The sequence below is a fragment of the Aricia agestis genome, chromosome 9, assembly GCF_905147365.1.
Source record: "Aricia agestis chromosome 9, ilAriAges1.1, whole genome shotgun sequence".
NCBI classification, from domain to species: domain Eukaryota; kingdom Metazoa; phylum Arthropoda; class Insecta; order Lepidoptera; family Lycaenidae; genus Aricia; species Aricia agestis.
The window spans coordinates 15,755,258-15,774,008 of NC_056414.1; the positions used below are offsets into that span (position 1 = coordinate 15,755,258).

An 18,751-nucleotide genomic window follows, 5' to 3' on the forward strand; every position below is an offset into this window, starting at 1 on the left:
GCCAGCTCTCTCAGAGTGCAACCCATTTTTTTTTTAGAATTGATTATAAACAAGCCATCTTCTTCCAGGCGGTCGCTACATAATCGGCGGCAGTCGCGGCGACATTCTGGTGGTGCGGGACGCGCGTCTGGACGATGCCAACTCCTACTCCTGCGAGGCGCAGCACGCACTCACGGGGGAGAAGAAGAGAAGTGCTTCAGCCATGATCGCTGTTTCCCGTGAGTTTTGTTCTTCTAGAGTCTAGACTATCGGAGAAATTGTTTCATAGGCAGATTGTGGACCAACGTATTTTGGTAACGTTACGTCAAACATAGCCGTCAGATCACGACTAAGGTTAGGTACACACGGCATTGCCCTGCACGTTTCCTGCACGTTTTTTGCAGTATACATCTTACCAAATAAACAGTGGTGCATACAATGTATATAGAACCATTCACACATTTATTGTACTGCACGATTTGTTGTGTCATTAATGTCATTATATTACTACGCGCCACTATAATAACGTATACTGCAAAAAACGTGCAGGATTGTGCCGTGTGAACTTAACCTAATATTGAATTGTCATAACCCAACCAAATTACGTAGGTCCGTCAACTGCCTATGAATCAATTTTTTTTTATGAAATAAGGGGGCAAACGAGCAAACGGGTCACCTGATGGAAAGCAACTTCCGTCGCCCATGGACACTCGCAGCATCAGAAGAGCTGCAGGTGCGTTGCCGGCCTTTGAAGAGGGAATAGGGTAATAGGGGAGGGTAGGAATGGGAAGGGAAGGGAATAGGGGAGGGTAGGAAAGGGAATAGGGTAGGGGATTGGGCCTCCGGTAAACTCACTCACTCGGCGAAACACAGCGCAAGCGCTGTTTCACGCCGGTTTTCTGTGAGAACGTGGTATTTCTCCGGTCGAGCCGGCCCATTCGTGCCGAAGCATGGCTCTCCCACGTATGACAATTTCTGCGATAGTACATCTTTACGAAACACAGCAATATGCGTGCGCGAAACGGAACTTCTTTAGGAGCATTAGACCTATCACGATCACGTCATGAAAGAGAATAGTGACAAGGTTTCGGTTCTACTACATTCACTCTCTACATAATATCTATATAATTCTGTATCACCTGCTTCCTCTTATTTTATGTTTCTTCAATTAGTTTTATGTAATACAATAAAAAGGCAGTATGAAATTAATGCTGAGCAAAATACGCTTGCAGTTCACCGTAACGACCGACTTGTTTGACTTTTGTCTTTCTGTATATACAAGCATTTTTTCATTATCATCTAATACTTTTCCCGCTAAATCTTATTACCGAAAATGTTATACCGCGTTTTATTTTATCAAGTTAAAGCCTCCTGACTCCGTCGTAACTTGTTAATTTATCAGTTTAATGTTTATTGTTAAAGACAGAAGTGGCTCGTGTGTTTTACTGTTACTTTTATGTTTCGTTTTATGACATCCAAAGACTTAATTTTATTATTGGCTGGAGTAGATCTACTTCGTTTCCATTCTTTTAATTTACTGGTAGTAGACATACAAGCTGTAGACAAGAATTTTGCTTTTACTTTGAGTCTATCCACTTTTAATACGAAATTTTATTTTTTATATTTACAAATCTGAATAAAGTTTTTAAAAAGCTTTCTTGTTAAATATTAGAGTTCCATGTTTGTTTGTGCCGTAAAAATAGATGTATGTTATTTCTAATATGTTATATAGGATAGATATTATCTTAATAGTGTAAACCACGCGGTACATGCAACTTCTGTATTATTTAAATCCATATTAGTGTCCATAGTATAATATTATATCCAGAGTAGTAATTATAAATGCGAAAGTGTGTCTGTCTGCTACCTCTTCACGCCCAAACCGCTGAACCGATTTTGCTGAAATTTGGTATGGAGATACTTTGAGTCCCGGGAAAGGACATAGGATACTTTTTATCCCGGAAAAATGTACGGTTCCCGCGCGTTAAACTAATTTTGGCGCAACGGAGTTGCGGGTGTCATCCAGTTTTCTATAAAAATTATTTTAATTATAGTCTGACCTTTAATTGTTGTCAATCAGACCCTACGGGGAGCATGGCGCCCAGGATCCTGACGATATCGGAAGATGAGGTGGTGCCCCAGGGAGGAGACATCAGACTGGTCTGCTGCGCCATCGGAAGTCCACCGCCAACTTACAGGTAATCCTAACTTAATTTTACTGATTCTAGGAGATGAAACCTAACTTTAGGTAATTAAAGTAGGTATGTGTTACATCCACTACTAAGATGTGAGCTAGTGACAATAATTTATAGAGTACCTTGTCCATAATTAAACTTTTTAATCGGGACTTAACGGGACTTATTTAAGTAGTAATGCTACTACGAGTACATACTTTTTCTCGACTATGTATGTACTCGTATGTACTCGTAGTAGCATTACTACTTAAATAAGTCGCGTTAAGTCCCGATTTAAAAGTTTAATTATAATGCAACGCGAAAGTTTAAAATGTTACCTTGTCCATACTTCCATACTTAATATTATAAATGCGAAAGTGTGTCTGTCTGTCTGTCTATCCGTATGTCTGTTACCTCTTTTATAAATACGGAAACGTACATCTCTGTTTGTTTGCTCATTGCTTTAAAGCTGCTGAACCGATTTAGATATTGCAATGTATTACTTAGAGTGTTTATAATAATATATTTTGAGTACCAGGGTAGTCTTTATTTTGGAAAATGTTAGGTTTCTTTGGACAAACGAATTTCGGCGTACCTATTGAAGTTGTTTACATTTAGTCAACGTAAAATTTCAAAAAAGTGGTCTCCTGATTCCATTTCAATAATAATGTAAGCTTATCAGGTTTATGTCAAGAGAACTACATTTTTACTACATAAAATGATAGGTTCTAACGCATGCAAGGTTTTATTATGGTCATAAAAGAGAGCATTACTTTGTTAAATATATTAGCTTGTAACCCAACATGATGGGGAATAAAAGTGTAAAGAACGATCTCGAAACTCATAAATATTAAATAGGTTGTAGTCAACTCAGAAGGCATAATTGTATCATCTTGCTAGAAGAAAAATAATACGTATCAGCTGAAGTGACGTCGATTTTTTTTTTCAAGATAATGCAACGATCCTTATAAAATACTAGCTGTCCCGGCAAACGTTTCTTTGCCATTTAAAGTATTTCGCCCGTATTATTTTATTGAAGTGACTAAATAAGTATGTCACCATGTCAACGTCCATCGCTATCCCGTCGCACAAACAATGGTCGCCGTCAGTCTCGAGTTGTAATAATTTACTATTATTTATTCAACAAATGCACTTATCAATATAAAAAGTACCCAGCAGCCGATTCTCAGACCCACTGAATATGCATATAAAATTTGGTTCAAATCAGTAAAGCCGTTTCGGAGAAGTACACGGCCTAACATTGTGACACGAGAATTTTATATAACTAGAGATCGCCCAATGGTCGAAATTCGACCTTAGTTTCAACGACATTAGGACTACTACCTATATTTTTTTTTTAAATATCGACTTTATCATATTTTTTTTTAACTCTTGTCTCTAGGACTCAGCTGATCTCAGACTGGCTGTGTAAGTATTGTCTAATAGTATCTAAGATTCAATAAAAAAAAACTATAATCCATTTTCAATTTGTCAACTTCTTGTCAACAGACTTCAACCATAAATAAAAGAGTATAATTCGTATGTATAGGCTTGTCACTCAAAAATCTGTCATCTTTTTTAGTAGTAGTGTCGTAGTGTGTGTAACGTTTTATTTGTTAAAAATTTATATGATAAAAGCATAATTTCAAAATAATATTAGCTCGATGCACTCCTTCTCCATATAAACTATAACTGTGCGAAATTTCATGCACCTACGTTTCCCCATTTTTCGTAAAAAGGGTTACAAAGTTTTTCTCTCACGTATTAATATATAGATATAAGATTAAGTATATTAAAGAGAGTGTGGCAAGGTTTACGCTTAACACTTTACCACACTATACTAAGATGTTTCACAAACTCTTGAAGGGTTTCGTTATTTCAATGAAGCTTTAAATATGAGATGCGATTACATTGCTTACTTAATTAATGATCCCAGTATAAAATAAAATAGAAATAGTGCTAAGTCGCCTATGATTCTCCCATAATATCAGAGCCATCTTAATGTGTCCCAAATACGAAAAACTTTAGGTCGAAACCTAAACTTAGTAATCCACAGTTTTTGCTGTACAAAAACATGGCGGAATCGCGTTACGTTGGGTCAGAAAAAGTCACGCAATGTTCTTTCTTGACATAATTCGAGATGAACTGGACCCTCGTGGATCAAGGGATCACCCACGTAAGCCCTTCTTGAATTATGATACTACTATAACTTTCAGTATCTTATGTAACTCGGAACTAGTGTCTCATACTCGAAAGTATTTCGATTTCGAATTGCGAATTTTATGCGATATCGATTTTAATTTCGCTTTTATCTCGGTCTGAATTTTTTAATAAAGTAGATGATTCTAGTTGGATTTGGCCACACGTCTTTCTTGCTACTGCTGGCCGATTCTGTATCGCACATTTGTGAGTTAATCACTGAGTTAGTAACGAAACGGAGGAGTGAGTAACGGAAAGTCTCACTTTTTGTATTCACTTACATACAAAAGTGAGACTTTCCGTTGCTCACTCCTCCGTTTCGTTACTAACTCAGTGATTAACTCACAAATGTACGATACAGAATCCGCAAGCAGGTTATTTTTCTTAATTTTTTTTTGTCCGCGGGCAAACCTGACACAAAAACTGATTTTTCAATAAGTGTTTTCTAACACTTGAAACCGTATATCCTAGAAGTATCAGATAGGTAGCTAAGGCAATTAAATCATAGAAACGCGTGGGAGAGTCATGCTTCGGCACGAATGGGTCGGCTCGACCGGAGAAATACCATTTTCTCACAGAAAACCGGCGTGAAACAGCGATTGCGCTGTGTTTCGCCGAGTGAGTGAGTTTACCGGAGGCCCAATTCTCTACCCTATTCCCTTCCCTACCTTCCCTATTCCCTTCCCCACCCTCCCCTATTATCTCTTAAAAGGCCGGCAACGCACTTGCAGCTCTTCTGATGGGCGACGGAAGTTGCTTTCCATCAGGTGACCCGTTTGCTCGTTTGCCCCCTTATTTCATCAAAAAAAGAACCATAGTGATATCATGAATATCAAAAACTACTGAGAAGTCTGAGATCGAGATGATTCGATTCTCGATTAGGTCACGAGTAAACGACCATAGATGTTGAGACTTGAGAGTAAGCGCCCAGCTCACTTTATATTAAAACGGCCACAAATTCTTGTTACATAACTGGTTACGAAGATTAGGTTAAAGTTATGTGATTATTCAATTTATAAGTTTCTGTAACTTTGAAATGCTTGTGACATTTCAATTAACATTCTTGATGCATAATATTATATGATTATATATTATTATATTGTATCATAAGCGATATTATGCATCAGAAGTATGCATCATAAGCGACCATTTTATTTTTCTGAAAAGTTTGCTTGAAATTAAACAGCACTACAGTGGTTAACAGAATACCATCATAAAGGTATATGCACAAAACAGTTCTTAACTCATTTAGATGTAATTTATTACATTTTGTTGGTCAATCAGTGGTTTTCGGCACTGGATTAACACTATAATTTTATAGTATTCTCGTGAGACACTGTAATTGTAGTAGCAAAAGCTCTCACTTGTTTTTATTGTTAAGACTCGCATCGAGCTTTAACCATAAATAACTAACAAACATCTTTATTCTTCATCCAGCTGGTTCCGTCACTCGAACGGCCGCCTGAGCCCCGTCTCCAACAACATCCGCATCTCCGTGTCGGAGCAGGTGCTGGTCATCCGTCGCGCGCTGCTGTCAGACAGCGGGGTTTGGACTTGCCGCGCCCACAATCAGTACGGCGAGCAGCGAAGAGACGCACGGCTGAGGGTGCGCTCAAGACTGGTGGTTAGCGTCCATCCGCAGCTGCAGGTACGTTTGGACACGTTGTTGCCTCATGATGTATGAAACAGTGGGGCCAAGACGTGTCGCGCCCACAACCAGTGCAGCCGATTCTTTTATTAAAGTATAGTTTAAGGCGAGGATAAAGCCCAATTTGTTATTCCGTGACTCCCGGTTTACCTAGTTCCAATATAATAACGAAGTGTTAAAAAATATGAGATATAAAGCACAATATTTAAAATACCTTAAACCATAAACATTTTAATAAAACGTAATACTTTGGCTGTAATTAATTTACAAACTTATCTCCGAAAAAACTCTATTTCATCGAAATATAAGTATTAACTAGGATAATTGTACATTTTATTTGAATAAATTGTTAGTAAATCTATATTAAAAATTCTTTAACCGAACAATTTTGTTTCTTAATATTTATTTCCAAAGATATTTAAAAAAAACATGAAAAATAGAGAAGATCCGCCCGAGAACCTGTAGTTTTATGCTAAGCTAAAATGAATCTTATTGCGATGCGTATACGCTTGGTCTTTGGTTGTGTGCAAGGTTATCGTTTTTGATTGAGATTAATCCCCGCCTTAATAATACAGTTAGGTAATTATGCATGTTTTCCAAAACTTCTCCTACAAACCGTGTGCTATGGCCCGTTTTTAGACTTTGATTGGTTATCGTCAAAATGGTAACCAAACAATACCGTTGAATTGATAAAGTTATTACATCTTGCATCGGATGATCACAACGATGATGATCCTGATGACGATGACGATTTATATCCAACACTTGTCAATAACACAGTCACCTCATCAACATTTCAGGGTAGTCTCGGTCCGTCGTCGGAACGGATTAGCGACGATATCGCGTACAACGGTTCGGCGCTAAACCCCGAAACCCTTAACTTTTGATGTAACAAGTTATATCAGTAAAGTTGTAAACATAATAGCTATACAGCGTGAATAATTTATATTTACAAGGAGTATTATTTGGCTAACAAAATACAGTATGTTGAATTTTCAATTTCTCTCTCAGTTTTACTCTAAAAGTAACGGTTAAAAATTACTCACAACTTAAGTATAAGCTCATTGGATCACTCTTTTCGCTAGTAAGGACAGAAATTTTAAATTTTTAAATTTATCACCATATAACAGACTAGTCCTGTCGAAGTCTACTTCGAGTTAGAGGTAGAGCCAGTTTGGTTTTCAACAAAAAAATAACTATTATAATAACAATATTATTATGACATTTAACGTTTTTCCGTTTCATAATCATGTCCGTCCGTTCCGAATAAAATCAGCATAATATTCACAAATACCTTCCTTCCCGAATTCACAATCAGTCGCTTCACATCATATTACGGAAGCATAAAATGATTTCTCCGATCAAATAAAACACATTCAGATTCGTCTGTACTCGATCGGGAGTTAACACGAGCGAACCCTTTGACGGCGGAATTCTTATTTTTCAATTTAGTCGTCACGATTCCGATGTGGTTCCGAGACTTGAGTATCAATAAAGGTGCGTGCGTACTACGCGACGGTGGGGTAGAAAAATAGACCCTAAACATGGAAAAGTTTTGTATAGAGCAGAGAAAAAATTTCTAAACACAAAAATGTTTGCGAAAAAAATCGTCAAAATATACCTAATATAAAATGTATAAAAATAAAATTTATAAATATTTATTATTTGATGCGATTTTCATGTAACGACGATACGAATACTTTCTAAAGGATAGCTTTGAAAGGTCGATTTTGAAAACACCAAAGTTTTGACGTAGGAGAGCCATGCTTCGGCACGAATGGGCCGGCTCGACCGGAGAAATACCACGTCCTCACAGAAAACCGGCGTGAAACAGCGCTTGCGCTGTGTTTCGCCGAGTGAGTGAGGTTACCGGAGGCCCAATCCCCTACCCAATTCCCTTCCCTCCCCTATTCCCTTCCATATCCATCCCTTAAAAGGCCGGCAACGCACCTGCAGCTCTTCTGATGCTGCGAGTGTCTATGGGCGACGGAAGTTGCTTTCCATCAGGTGACCCGTTTGCTCGTTTGCTTATTTCATAAAGAAAAAAAAAACGTGTTGCCGTAAAGGTTAAACAAACCATTGATACCACATTTTTAATTTGGATGTGGAACTTAAATTTTACTTGTGTGACTAGTTAGTCCTATGATATTATCAGGACAACCAGAATCACAAATTCATAAACCTTTTGGAATTCGACTTCGCCATCATCAGCACTCTAAAAATGTATGTAGCGTTTGAATTCCGTAGTGTGTACACTCCTCGCAAGGATTTAGATGTGGGCTTCAGAATCGAGTATCAATAAATTCAGTCGCAGTGCATTTGACAACGTACTCGAAATAATATGTTTGAAATTTATATCGCCATTTCGTGTTCCAGCAAGTTGAAAGTTCATTTCAGTTTAAAGTATAAAGTTTATTTTCTCCCAGTTTTAATTTGCGATTCTTGCTAGAAACTTACCACTTTTCAGTGGCTCTCGAGTGAGATAGTTCAATGGAATACTTGATACTTTTCTTTTGTTACCCACATCTTAAGTAATTGTAAGATAGTTTTTTTTTTTATGAAATAAGGGGGCAAACGAGCAAACGGGTCACCTGATGGAAAGCAACTTCCGTCGCCCATGGACACTCGCAGTATCAGAAGAGCTGCAAGTACGTTGCCGGCCTTTTAAGAGATAGTAGGGGAGGGTAGGGAAGGGAATAGGGTAGGCGATTGGGCCTCCGGTAAACTCACTCACTCGGCGAAACACAGCGCAAGCGCTGTTTCACGCCGGTTTTCTGTGAGAACGTGGTATTTCTCCGGTCGAGCCGGCCCATTCGTGCCGAAGCATGGCTCTCCAACGTATAATGAAATAAAATACATCTTACATTATGATAGTAAACATAATTAGAAATGTTTGTATTTCTTTTACACTTATGCACTTTTGTATAATTACGCGCCGGTTTTACTTTCCAACTCCTTTGTCTATAATAGTGGTATTACATTACATTTTTAGACAACAATACCCAGAAATGTGATAAACAAGAAGGTTTCTTTAAAATGTTGACTATTATAGAATAACTTAACTATTTGCGTCGTTACATTTTATTGTAAACTACTTAAGAAAACTTGCACAAGGAATTTACAAACTTGTTCTAGGAAAATACCACGGCACCTTCTGAATCGACACGTCGAATAAAGTTTTTGAACAATTCATACTTTGCTGAGTCCTATTCTACACTGGCAATACAACCATAATAGTGGGCTGCACCACAGGCGTTGTTATAGTAATATCACAGTGTAATAAATAGATACAGTAGGCCAACGCGTTTGATGTCGCGCGAAATGCCGCTTTTGTGTGAGTATTCGTCATTGCTTCAGGGTGGTCACAATAATGTGTTTTATTCTAATCTGTTCTTCATTTTGTGTGTTCGTAGTATATGTATTAGAGAGTACTAGGAATAAAACAAAAAATATAGAAAAATAAATAAAAATATATCTATTTATTTATTACACTCTGTAGTAATTACAGTTAAGGTTAATTCAAGCAGTACTTAAAACAATTAATAATACTATATAGAACTTGACAAAATATGACACTTGCACTATGATTTTATTACACCAAACTCTTGTTTGATATTACTTATGTGCGATCACTTTAATATGAATTATATTAATTAAGTGATCGCTGATCGCACATAATATTTTGTCAGCACCGTACGCGCAACGCATAGAACACGAAATGCAGCGCGTACGGTGCGGACGAACGTGAGAGGTTTCACAATATCATTTCATACATCAAATTCTAAAATGCGGCGCGTTCGGCAGTGCATGCTGATAAATGTGCGATCACCTTTACTGGACACGTGACAGCATGTCTAGATGTATTGTTGGTCATATTTTTTACCTCCAGATCGCGAACTCCGGAAGCTCCGTCATGTTCAACTGCTCCGTGGAAGGAGGGGAGGCGAGGGTCAGGTGGCTTCACGACGGAGTTCCAGTGGGCGGGGGAGAGCGGGTGCTCCGCGTCCACGGTGTAGTGCGCGCACACAGGGGCATGTACCAGTGCTTCGCGGAACGGGACCTGGATAGCGCGCAAGCGGCTGCGGAGTTGAGGCTTGGAGGTATGTTTCTCACGTAGCATTGTTTTTTTAATAGGTTGTTCAAAGTAGGGCGAATAAAAGAATGGGTGCTCTTAAAATGAGGACAAGCGTAGTTTTTAATCTTGCATATTATTATTATGGCTGGGCACGTGATACATGAGTAAACGCAATATGAATCAAATGTCAATGCACGAAATTTTCTGGGATAGGACTTAAATTTGAATCACACCTTTGAAGTTTGAATCACTGCAAAAAGAACAAAACATGATATTTCCGTTTTCCTGTAACCCTAGTTCTTCGAAATTATTCTGATCGTGTGAATAAATTATTGTGTAAAGAATTCATGCAAAATAAAATCGTAAATATTAGAATAATAATATAATATCTATGGACGCTTCACACCACGTCAGTCTGGCCCCGTGCTAAGTACCTGAAGGACTTGTGTTACAGGTACCAGACAACGGAAATATATTTAATACTTTTATACTATACGTATATTTAAGATTTTTATTATATCATACACATATTTAATACACATCCATGACCCAGGAACATTGAAAAACTTTTTGTTCCGTCGGCGGGATTCGAACCCGCGACCCCCGGCTTGAGTTGCCATACACTCTTACCGTTGAGCCACGGAGGCCGTCAAACATCTTAAAATATTATACCTATATTTGAAGATATTTTAGCATTGTAAACACCAGGATATTAATAAGGTTTGTTGAGCAAAATGCAGAATTTCTATGTCAATATGAGCCACTAAAATGATGAAAAACTCCACGATTATGCAATCCCCAACATCCGAAAACCTCTGGCAGATTGAATCCAATTATAAAACGTTAGAACATTCCCGATCGCATCCCAGTCGGGCATTTATCGGTCTAGAAAGGTCTAGAATCAAGTATTCAAATTTATTCAAGTGAAAAACGGTTAACAGTTAGCTTCTTATCTGAGCAGACAAAGAACTGAAAAGAATTAATTATTTTCCTTTGCCGCTTACTCGAGCTTTCGTAATTGCTAATTGGCAAATACTTAGCTCTTTAATATGTTTACAGCTTAGGAATTAACTCTTTAAAATACGTTTTATTTGCGCAGATATTCTTAAATGTAATTAATTCATTTTGATTCAAATAATAAAGAAACATAGTGCAGTAATATGTAAAATGTAACAACTTAATATAATAAGTGTTATAGATATAAGATAGATATAAGATACACTTTAATTGTGTATCTTTGTAGCAACGTCGAGCTCTCAAAAGGGTGAATCGATTTTGACTTCAAATCAAATCGTTTATTCACAGAATGCAGATACAAACGTGTTATCTTATATTATCTAGTTGGTGCTTCCATTCTACCATTATAATGGTGTGTGAAACTTATTTAGTTGCATTACTTTTACGTTATCAACATCAATTCTGTCAACTACCTTTCAAATTAAAATATCAATAATACTCGTAATAAGTCAATAATCTATACTAATATTATAATTGGGAAGAGTTTGTTTGTTTGTTTGTTTGAACGCGCTAATCTCAGGAACTACTGGTCCGATTTCAAAAATTCTTTCAGTTTTAGATAGCCCATTTATCGAGGAAGGCTATAAGCTATATTTTATCACGCTAATACTAATAGGAGCAAAGAAATAGAGGAAAGTGTGGAAAAAACGGGGGGAAATTATTTGAAAGGGCTTATTTGAACGCGCTAATCTCAAGAACTACTGATCTGATTTGAAAAATTCTTTCAGTATTAGATAGCCTATTTATCAAGGAAGACTTTAGGCTATATTTTATTGCGCTAAAACTAATAGGAGCGAAGAAATAGTGAAAAGTGTGGAAATTAAATAATTATACACTTTCCTTGCACTTATTCCACTTTATTGAAATAAAGTGGAATAAGTGCAAGGAAAGTGTATAATTATTTAATTGAAGATGAATTTCCACCAAGAAGTGACAGTACATTCAATATCATATCTAAAAGTGTGGAAAATCAGGATAAATTATTTGAAAGGGCTTATTTGGACGCGCTAATCTCAGGAACTACTGGTCCGATTTGAAAAATTTTTTGAACGTTAGATAGCCCATTTATCGAACAAGGCTATAGGCTATATTTTATTACGCTAAGACTAATGGGAGCGGAAAAAATAGAGGAAAATGTGGAAAAAATGGGGGAAATTATTTTAAAGGTCTTATTTAAACGCGCTAATCTCAGGAACTACTGGTCCGATTTAAAAAATTCTTTCAGTGTTAGATAGCCTATTTATCGAGCAAGGCTATAGGCTATATTTTATCACGCTAAGACTAATAGGAAAGAAGAAGTAGAGAAAAATGTGCAAAAAAACGGGGGGAATTATTTGAAAGGGCTTATCTCACGAACTACTGGAGTAATTTTTCTGTTATTTGGCACAGATAAGAAGTAGACGACGTGAAGGATCATAGGCTATTTTTTGTGGACTAATTTGTCTGTGAAATATCTAATTTACGCGGGCGAAGCTGCGCGGAACGTTATATTTCGCGTGGTCACGACATCACGCGTAAACGGCTGAACCCATTTTGCTAAAATGTGGTATAAAGATACTTTGAGTCCCGAAAAAGAACATAGGATATTTTTTGTCCCGGAAAAATGTACGGTTGCTGCACAATATACTTTTATGATCTGCGCGTAAACTATACAATATATTTTGATGGAATTTGGTATGGAGATACTTTGAGTCTCGGGAAAGGACAAGGAATACTAATTTTGTCCCGGAAAATGTACGGTTCCCGCACAATAAACTTTTATGATTATCGCCTAGACATTTAATCTCTTTTGATGAAATTTAGTATCGCAATACTTTCAGTTTCGGGAAAGGACAAGGGATACTTTTTACCCCGGAAAATATACGGTTCCCGCACAATAAACTTTTATGATTGTCGCCTAAACTATTTAATCTATTTTGATGAAATTTGGCATGGAGATTGGAGACACTAATTTGAATCTGGGACAAGGAATGTTTTTTGTCCCGGGAAAATGTGCGGTTCCCACACAATATACTTTTCTGATTTGCGCGTAAACGACTCAATCGATATACGGGAACAACTATAAACTAAAGTCCTCGCGGACGAAGTCGCGGGCAACAGCTAGTAACATAATAATAATGAATAATTTCGTTTTATGATTTCAAAATGATGTGATTGCAATTTCTATATCAAAATTATTTATCATAATCTCGCATTTCCATTCTCACGTAACGCCTTTAATTTATTATTATTATTTAAATTAAGTAACAACCTATTTTTACTAAAATACTTACATAAATGTTACAGTCTTGTAGCTACACATTAGAACACTATTTTTAATTTTTATTCTGAAAAGTTAAATCACTTCTTTCAGCTCATCCCAAATGCTTCTATGAGGCAATTTAAACTACCCAACTTCAATAAACAGCGGTAGAATTAGCCGTTACCTATGAAATGTTCAGGGTTTGAACCGCTAATGACCTCTGCGTGGCGATAAATCCGGCTAACGCGCATAACGCGAGCTTAGCGTAATTAATGTGTGGAGCTCAAAAATGTTCACGATATTAAGCTTAACAACATAATGATGAAATTTAATGTTATCTAATTTAATTGTGTAGAAAGAGTGAGTGAGTTTACCGGAGGCCCAATCCCCTACCCTTTTCCCTTCCCTACCCTCTCCTATTTCCTTCCCTACCCTCCCCTATTCCCTTTCCTACCCTCCCCTATTACCCTATTCCCTCTTAAAAGGCCGGCAACGCACCTGCAGCTCTTCTGATGCTGCGAGTGTCCATTCACGGAATGTTTCATCCACGGAAGTTGCTTTCCATCAGGTGACCCGTTTGCTCGTTTGCCCCCTTATTTCATTAAAAAACATGCGATTACCAGGATATACTTAATTGATTTTAACATTTTTGCGCATGTGGCCTTTTAAACGTGAAAGCAATAAATTAATTCTAACGTCCTTTTTAAGTCGATCAGAGAGACCCAAATTCACCAAGCCAAACGTTCTATACATATCCCAAAAATGTATTAAAGTATAATTTTATATAAAGAAAATCGAATTGAAACTTACTTAAAATATTATCCTTTACTCAGGTCCCCTAGTATATTTAAATGAAAGTTATTGAACAGTCTTATACAGGTTTAACGTTGTTCGTGGCGGCCGAAAAGGAAGATCTTCCGACCGAGCGAGATAGCATGCTCGGTCAGGCCGAAGCCCACTGACGTCATTTCAGACGTTGTATATATCTTGCCGTTCTCCGAAACTTCGATAGCGCGATGCAGGATTGTTAGGCGAATTGTGGGTACCGCCACATCACTTCACCCCGAAGACCTGTGATATTCTTCGATGCGCTTGTGTTGTCAGGTGTGGGCCGAAGCTACGCGTGCAATGACCAGGAGAGGGACCCCGTGCTCTGCTTTATTGACCGGTCGTTGTAGCCTATGGCTGCCCCGTTCAAGCCAGAAACGGGTTCGACCGGCGCGGACGCCCAACGCGGCTTATGGTCGAGGCGACCCGATTATGCTTGATGTCTACTGACGTGGTGCGGAGGGGCGGGGAGTGTTGATGATGATTGATGTTCAGAAGGATGCGTGTTCTTGTCGGTGGTCACCAATTTAACGTTGTTCGTGGCGGCCGAAAAGGAAGATCTTCCGACCGAGCGAGATAGCATGCTCGGTCAGGCCGAAGCCCACTGACGTCATTTCAGACGTTGTATATATCTTGCCGTTCTCCGAAACTTCGATAGCGCGATGCAGGATTGTTAGGCGAATTGTGGGTACCGCCACACAGGAATAACAGCGTAATATAATTATTGTCGTACGTTATGTACGTACCTTGCCTTACGCGAAAACACGTAAACTAGAATCCCGTGATAATCGTTCATTTTGCTGCCTTAAAAGGTCATATTAAGTCCATCAATGTTCATTCAACAGATATTGTGCGAAACAAAATATGACGTTTTATACTTACTTACATATACAAACTGTTCGAATTTGGTGCTTCGCTGTACGAAGCTCCTGAAATTACAAATTCTAAGCCTAGAAGCCTAGAATTAATCATTGTGGTGCACCACAATAACCGGAACCTTGCACAATAACTGGATCTAGGTCAACTTGGTACCTACATCCGGTTTATAGTACCGAATATTATAATTATGACGTCTAGTGTTACTCAATTGCGATCAAGAGTGCTTTGTGAAATTCTGTCGAGAAGTTACTGCTATTTATGTCCGTAGTATTAAATAAATATTTATCCACAAGAGCCTGATTAAACTTACCAAGAAGACTGGCATAGACAGCCCCTCGGCCGAGCACATCCATATCAAACATGCCGAACACGCCTCCGTGGTGTAGTAGTATAGAGCGCGGCTCTTGACTCTGAGGACGTGATTTCGATTCCCGCGTTGGAAACATGTTATTTCCAAGTTTGGTTAGGACAATGCAGGCTGATCACCTGATTGTCTGACAGGTAAGATGATCCAACCATCGGATGGGCATGTAAAAAGTCGGTCCTGCGCCTGATCTCTCGCCGGTCGTGTCGGTCTTCCGTCCCACTGGGTTATGAGAGTAAAGGAATAGAGAGTGCTCTTGTGTACTGCGCACACACTTGGGCACTATAAAATTACTCCTGCGTGCTGGCCTGGTTTCAATGACACGGGCCACCATCACCGAAACCGGTATGGGAGCTATAAAAAAATCAAACATGCCGAGTGCTTGGCCGAGAGCCATTGTCTCGCCACTCTACTCGGTAGGTGTAATCATGGCAATACGAGTAGTAGAGTCTTTCTACAATCTACTACTTACTTACTAGCACTCACTATTTTGGACATTTGTCTACTCTTTCGATAGTCTAGGTCCTACGACTTTGCCGGCCCACGAGGCCGGTTTCGTTTCGACAGTTTTGGTATGAATACACCTTAATCTGTATATATATATATAAAAGTCAAAGGTGACTGACTGACATGGTGATCTATCAACGCACAGCCGAAACCACTGGACCGATCGGGCTGAAATTTGGCATGCAGGTAGATATTATGACGTAGGCATCCGCTAAAAAAAGGATTTTGATCAATTCCACCTCTAAGGGGTTAAAATAGGGGATGAAAGTTTGTATATAATAATACTTCTTAATATGCCAATTTGTGTCTCTCTGTCTGTTAGCTCTTCATGCCTAAACGGCAGAACTGGTCCAGATGAGGTAGGAAGAAACTTTGACAGAAAAAGAGCAAGGAAACGTTTTTGTTACAGAATGTAAGTTTAAATGTATGTGAAAAAAATGTACAGCTCCCATGCGATAAATGGATCATTTAGGGCCTGTTTCACCACTTCCTGATAAGTGACGAATAGGCTATCCACCAAATAACTTAACAGATCAAGTATGGAGAATCTGTCAAAGAAGTTGTGAATAGCCTATTTGGCACTTTATCAGAAAGTGTTGAAACAGGCCCTTATGCTTTTACGTCATAAGGTTTTAGATTGTGGACTTCAAAAGTTTTGTTTATCAATGACTCTGTTCTCGGAAAATATTTTCTTGTGAATTCAAAAAGTTTCTTCCTTTCTATCTGCATGAAGTGTAATATATTATTGATACAGATAGTACTTCTGAAAGTTTTCGAGACCAACACTTGATTGATTATTTTCCACTTTCTCGGGGAATTTAAAAGCAAGTTTATTATCCTCAGCCGGCGCTCATAGAGAATAGCTGCTGTTAAAGATTGCGGAAAATTCGCAATTTCGTTCTAAGCGTTTTGGTTTTATATGTATTATGGATAAATCAATTGGTTTATGTTATACTAGATTTTGCTCGCGGCTTCATCCGCTTTGAATTCTGGGAACGACATAATTTCAGGAAAAATAATTAACTTTTTATACATAAAATCATAGACATAATATATATGCATAAAATATATCTTATGTCACCGAGAAACACATGAGTTTTCTATCGATGTTAATTTTTTGCAATCGGACCAGCGGGGCTAAAATGGTCGCATTTAGCAATTCCTCTCAATCTCTCAAATCTCACAGAAAACCCGCGTGAAGCAACGCTTGCGCTGTGTTTCCCGAGCGAGTGAGTTTACTGGAGGCCCAATTCCCTACCCTGCCCTACCCTGTAATCCTATTCCCTCTTAAAAGGCCGGCAACGCAACTGCAGCTCTTCTGATGTTGCGTGTGTCCATGGGCGACGGAAGTTACTTTCCATCAGATGACCCGTTTGCTCGTTTGCCCCCTTATTTCTTAAAAAAAGTCACCGACGCTGTGGCTTATCCAAGTTGGTTGTAAAATAGTCAGTTTGTAAGATATAGCGGTTTCCTTACTATATTCTTTAACACATAATATATTATGTTATCTGAAAGTATTATGTTAGTTGTCAGTTTCTCCACTAAGCAACAGAGTCAAAACTTTCGTTAGCGCTTATCACGTCTTATTATGCGCTTTCAAAGAAGGCTTTCAGCATCATTAGCAATCTATTAAACGTCTTCATTCTTCACACCACCCAGCATCGAATCTGCGTCCACTACATCTATAATCTACAACATAAGAACGACAAATTAATAATAGCTGCTCAGCAAAATGAGCCCAGTATTGGATTATGGCTTCTGTGGTATTATAACATTGATTTCGGATGTACATTCGATTTCGTCGTGAGCCCGGGATTGTCCAGTTATTGATTAAATTCTGCTGCAGTATACAGATAGGCCATGCGTCAGTCCTCTGATACGTCGTGTGGGGCAAGTTGAAGCGGATAGCGGAGGGCGATTAGTTTTACTGGACGTTTGATTGCCAAAGCTACATGAAAACATTGTGTGAACAAGACGCTTGGCAAATTTGTAAGTCAAAACATCAAAAACGCAAGTAATTAGAAGAGTTATTTGTTAGTAATTGCTAGTATATAATTATTTTATGATCGCATACTCACACAACTGATTCATTTCATATATGCGATAAAAATAAGTCTCAATTTTAAAACATTGTTTACCGCCTTAGTATAAAATTATCGAGAAAATATTACTTCCTTGCCAAGAAAATTTCATTAAAACATTTAGTGACAAATTAATTATCTTTTATAACGAGTTATGATAGTCTTAAGGATTTAAAATGGGCACTATTCCAACAGGCCAGGTGGGCCAAGTTAGAAGGTAAAGCGAATTAATAAAAGTACTGCCAGAATGGTGTGATCTCATAATAAGCTATTCTCATTAAGAAATATTAGATTTTTAGAATATAAACAAGTTGTAAATTATTACTTTTAATTGATCTTCGCAGCATAATACCATTGTATTTATTTATTTATACTAATGATAGGTTAGTAAGTTTTCTAAAATGAGGACATTCTGTTCAATTGTGACTTCTTTTGTTTTTTTCTGCTCGCTACTAAATACTTGCAATTTGATAATAATATGATAAAACGCTCGTAAGTGACAACATCTTTCATTATTTTAAAACTAAATGTATAACTTTATACACAACTTTTTGCTCATTTAATTAATCACACTATACAGCTAATATATCAACACAATTTCATCCTTTTGTCATCCGGTAAGCAAAGTATTCGCGCGGGATAAACAACTTCAGCGTAACTTTAATCGCTTCAGCGTATGCCTCGGGGCAGGCGACAACAGATCGGCTGTCACAGCGTCCGGCACCGGCGGCCATAGCAGTAATATAGCGCTCACAACC

The 18,751-nt window shown here is 38.0% G+C and overlaps 1 protein-coding gene across 1 annotated transcript in view; it reads left to right on the forward strand.

Moving 5' to 3' along the window:
• Window positions 1–18,751, forward strand: part of LOC121730712 (Down syndrome cell adhesion molecule-like protein Dscam2) — a gene marked incomplete at its 3' end in the record, with an annotated part of 170,494 nt that overhangs the window by 133,640 nt on the left and 18,103 nt on the right. The window contains 4 exon segments of the mRNA XM_042119850.1: window positions 69–218; window positions 2,060–2,177; window positions 5,790–6,000; window positions 9,890–10,100. Coding sequence (XP_041975784.1) covers window positions 69–218; window positions 2,060–2,177; window positions 5,790–6,000; window positions 9,890–10,100 — 690 coding nt within the window.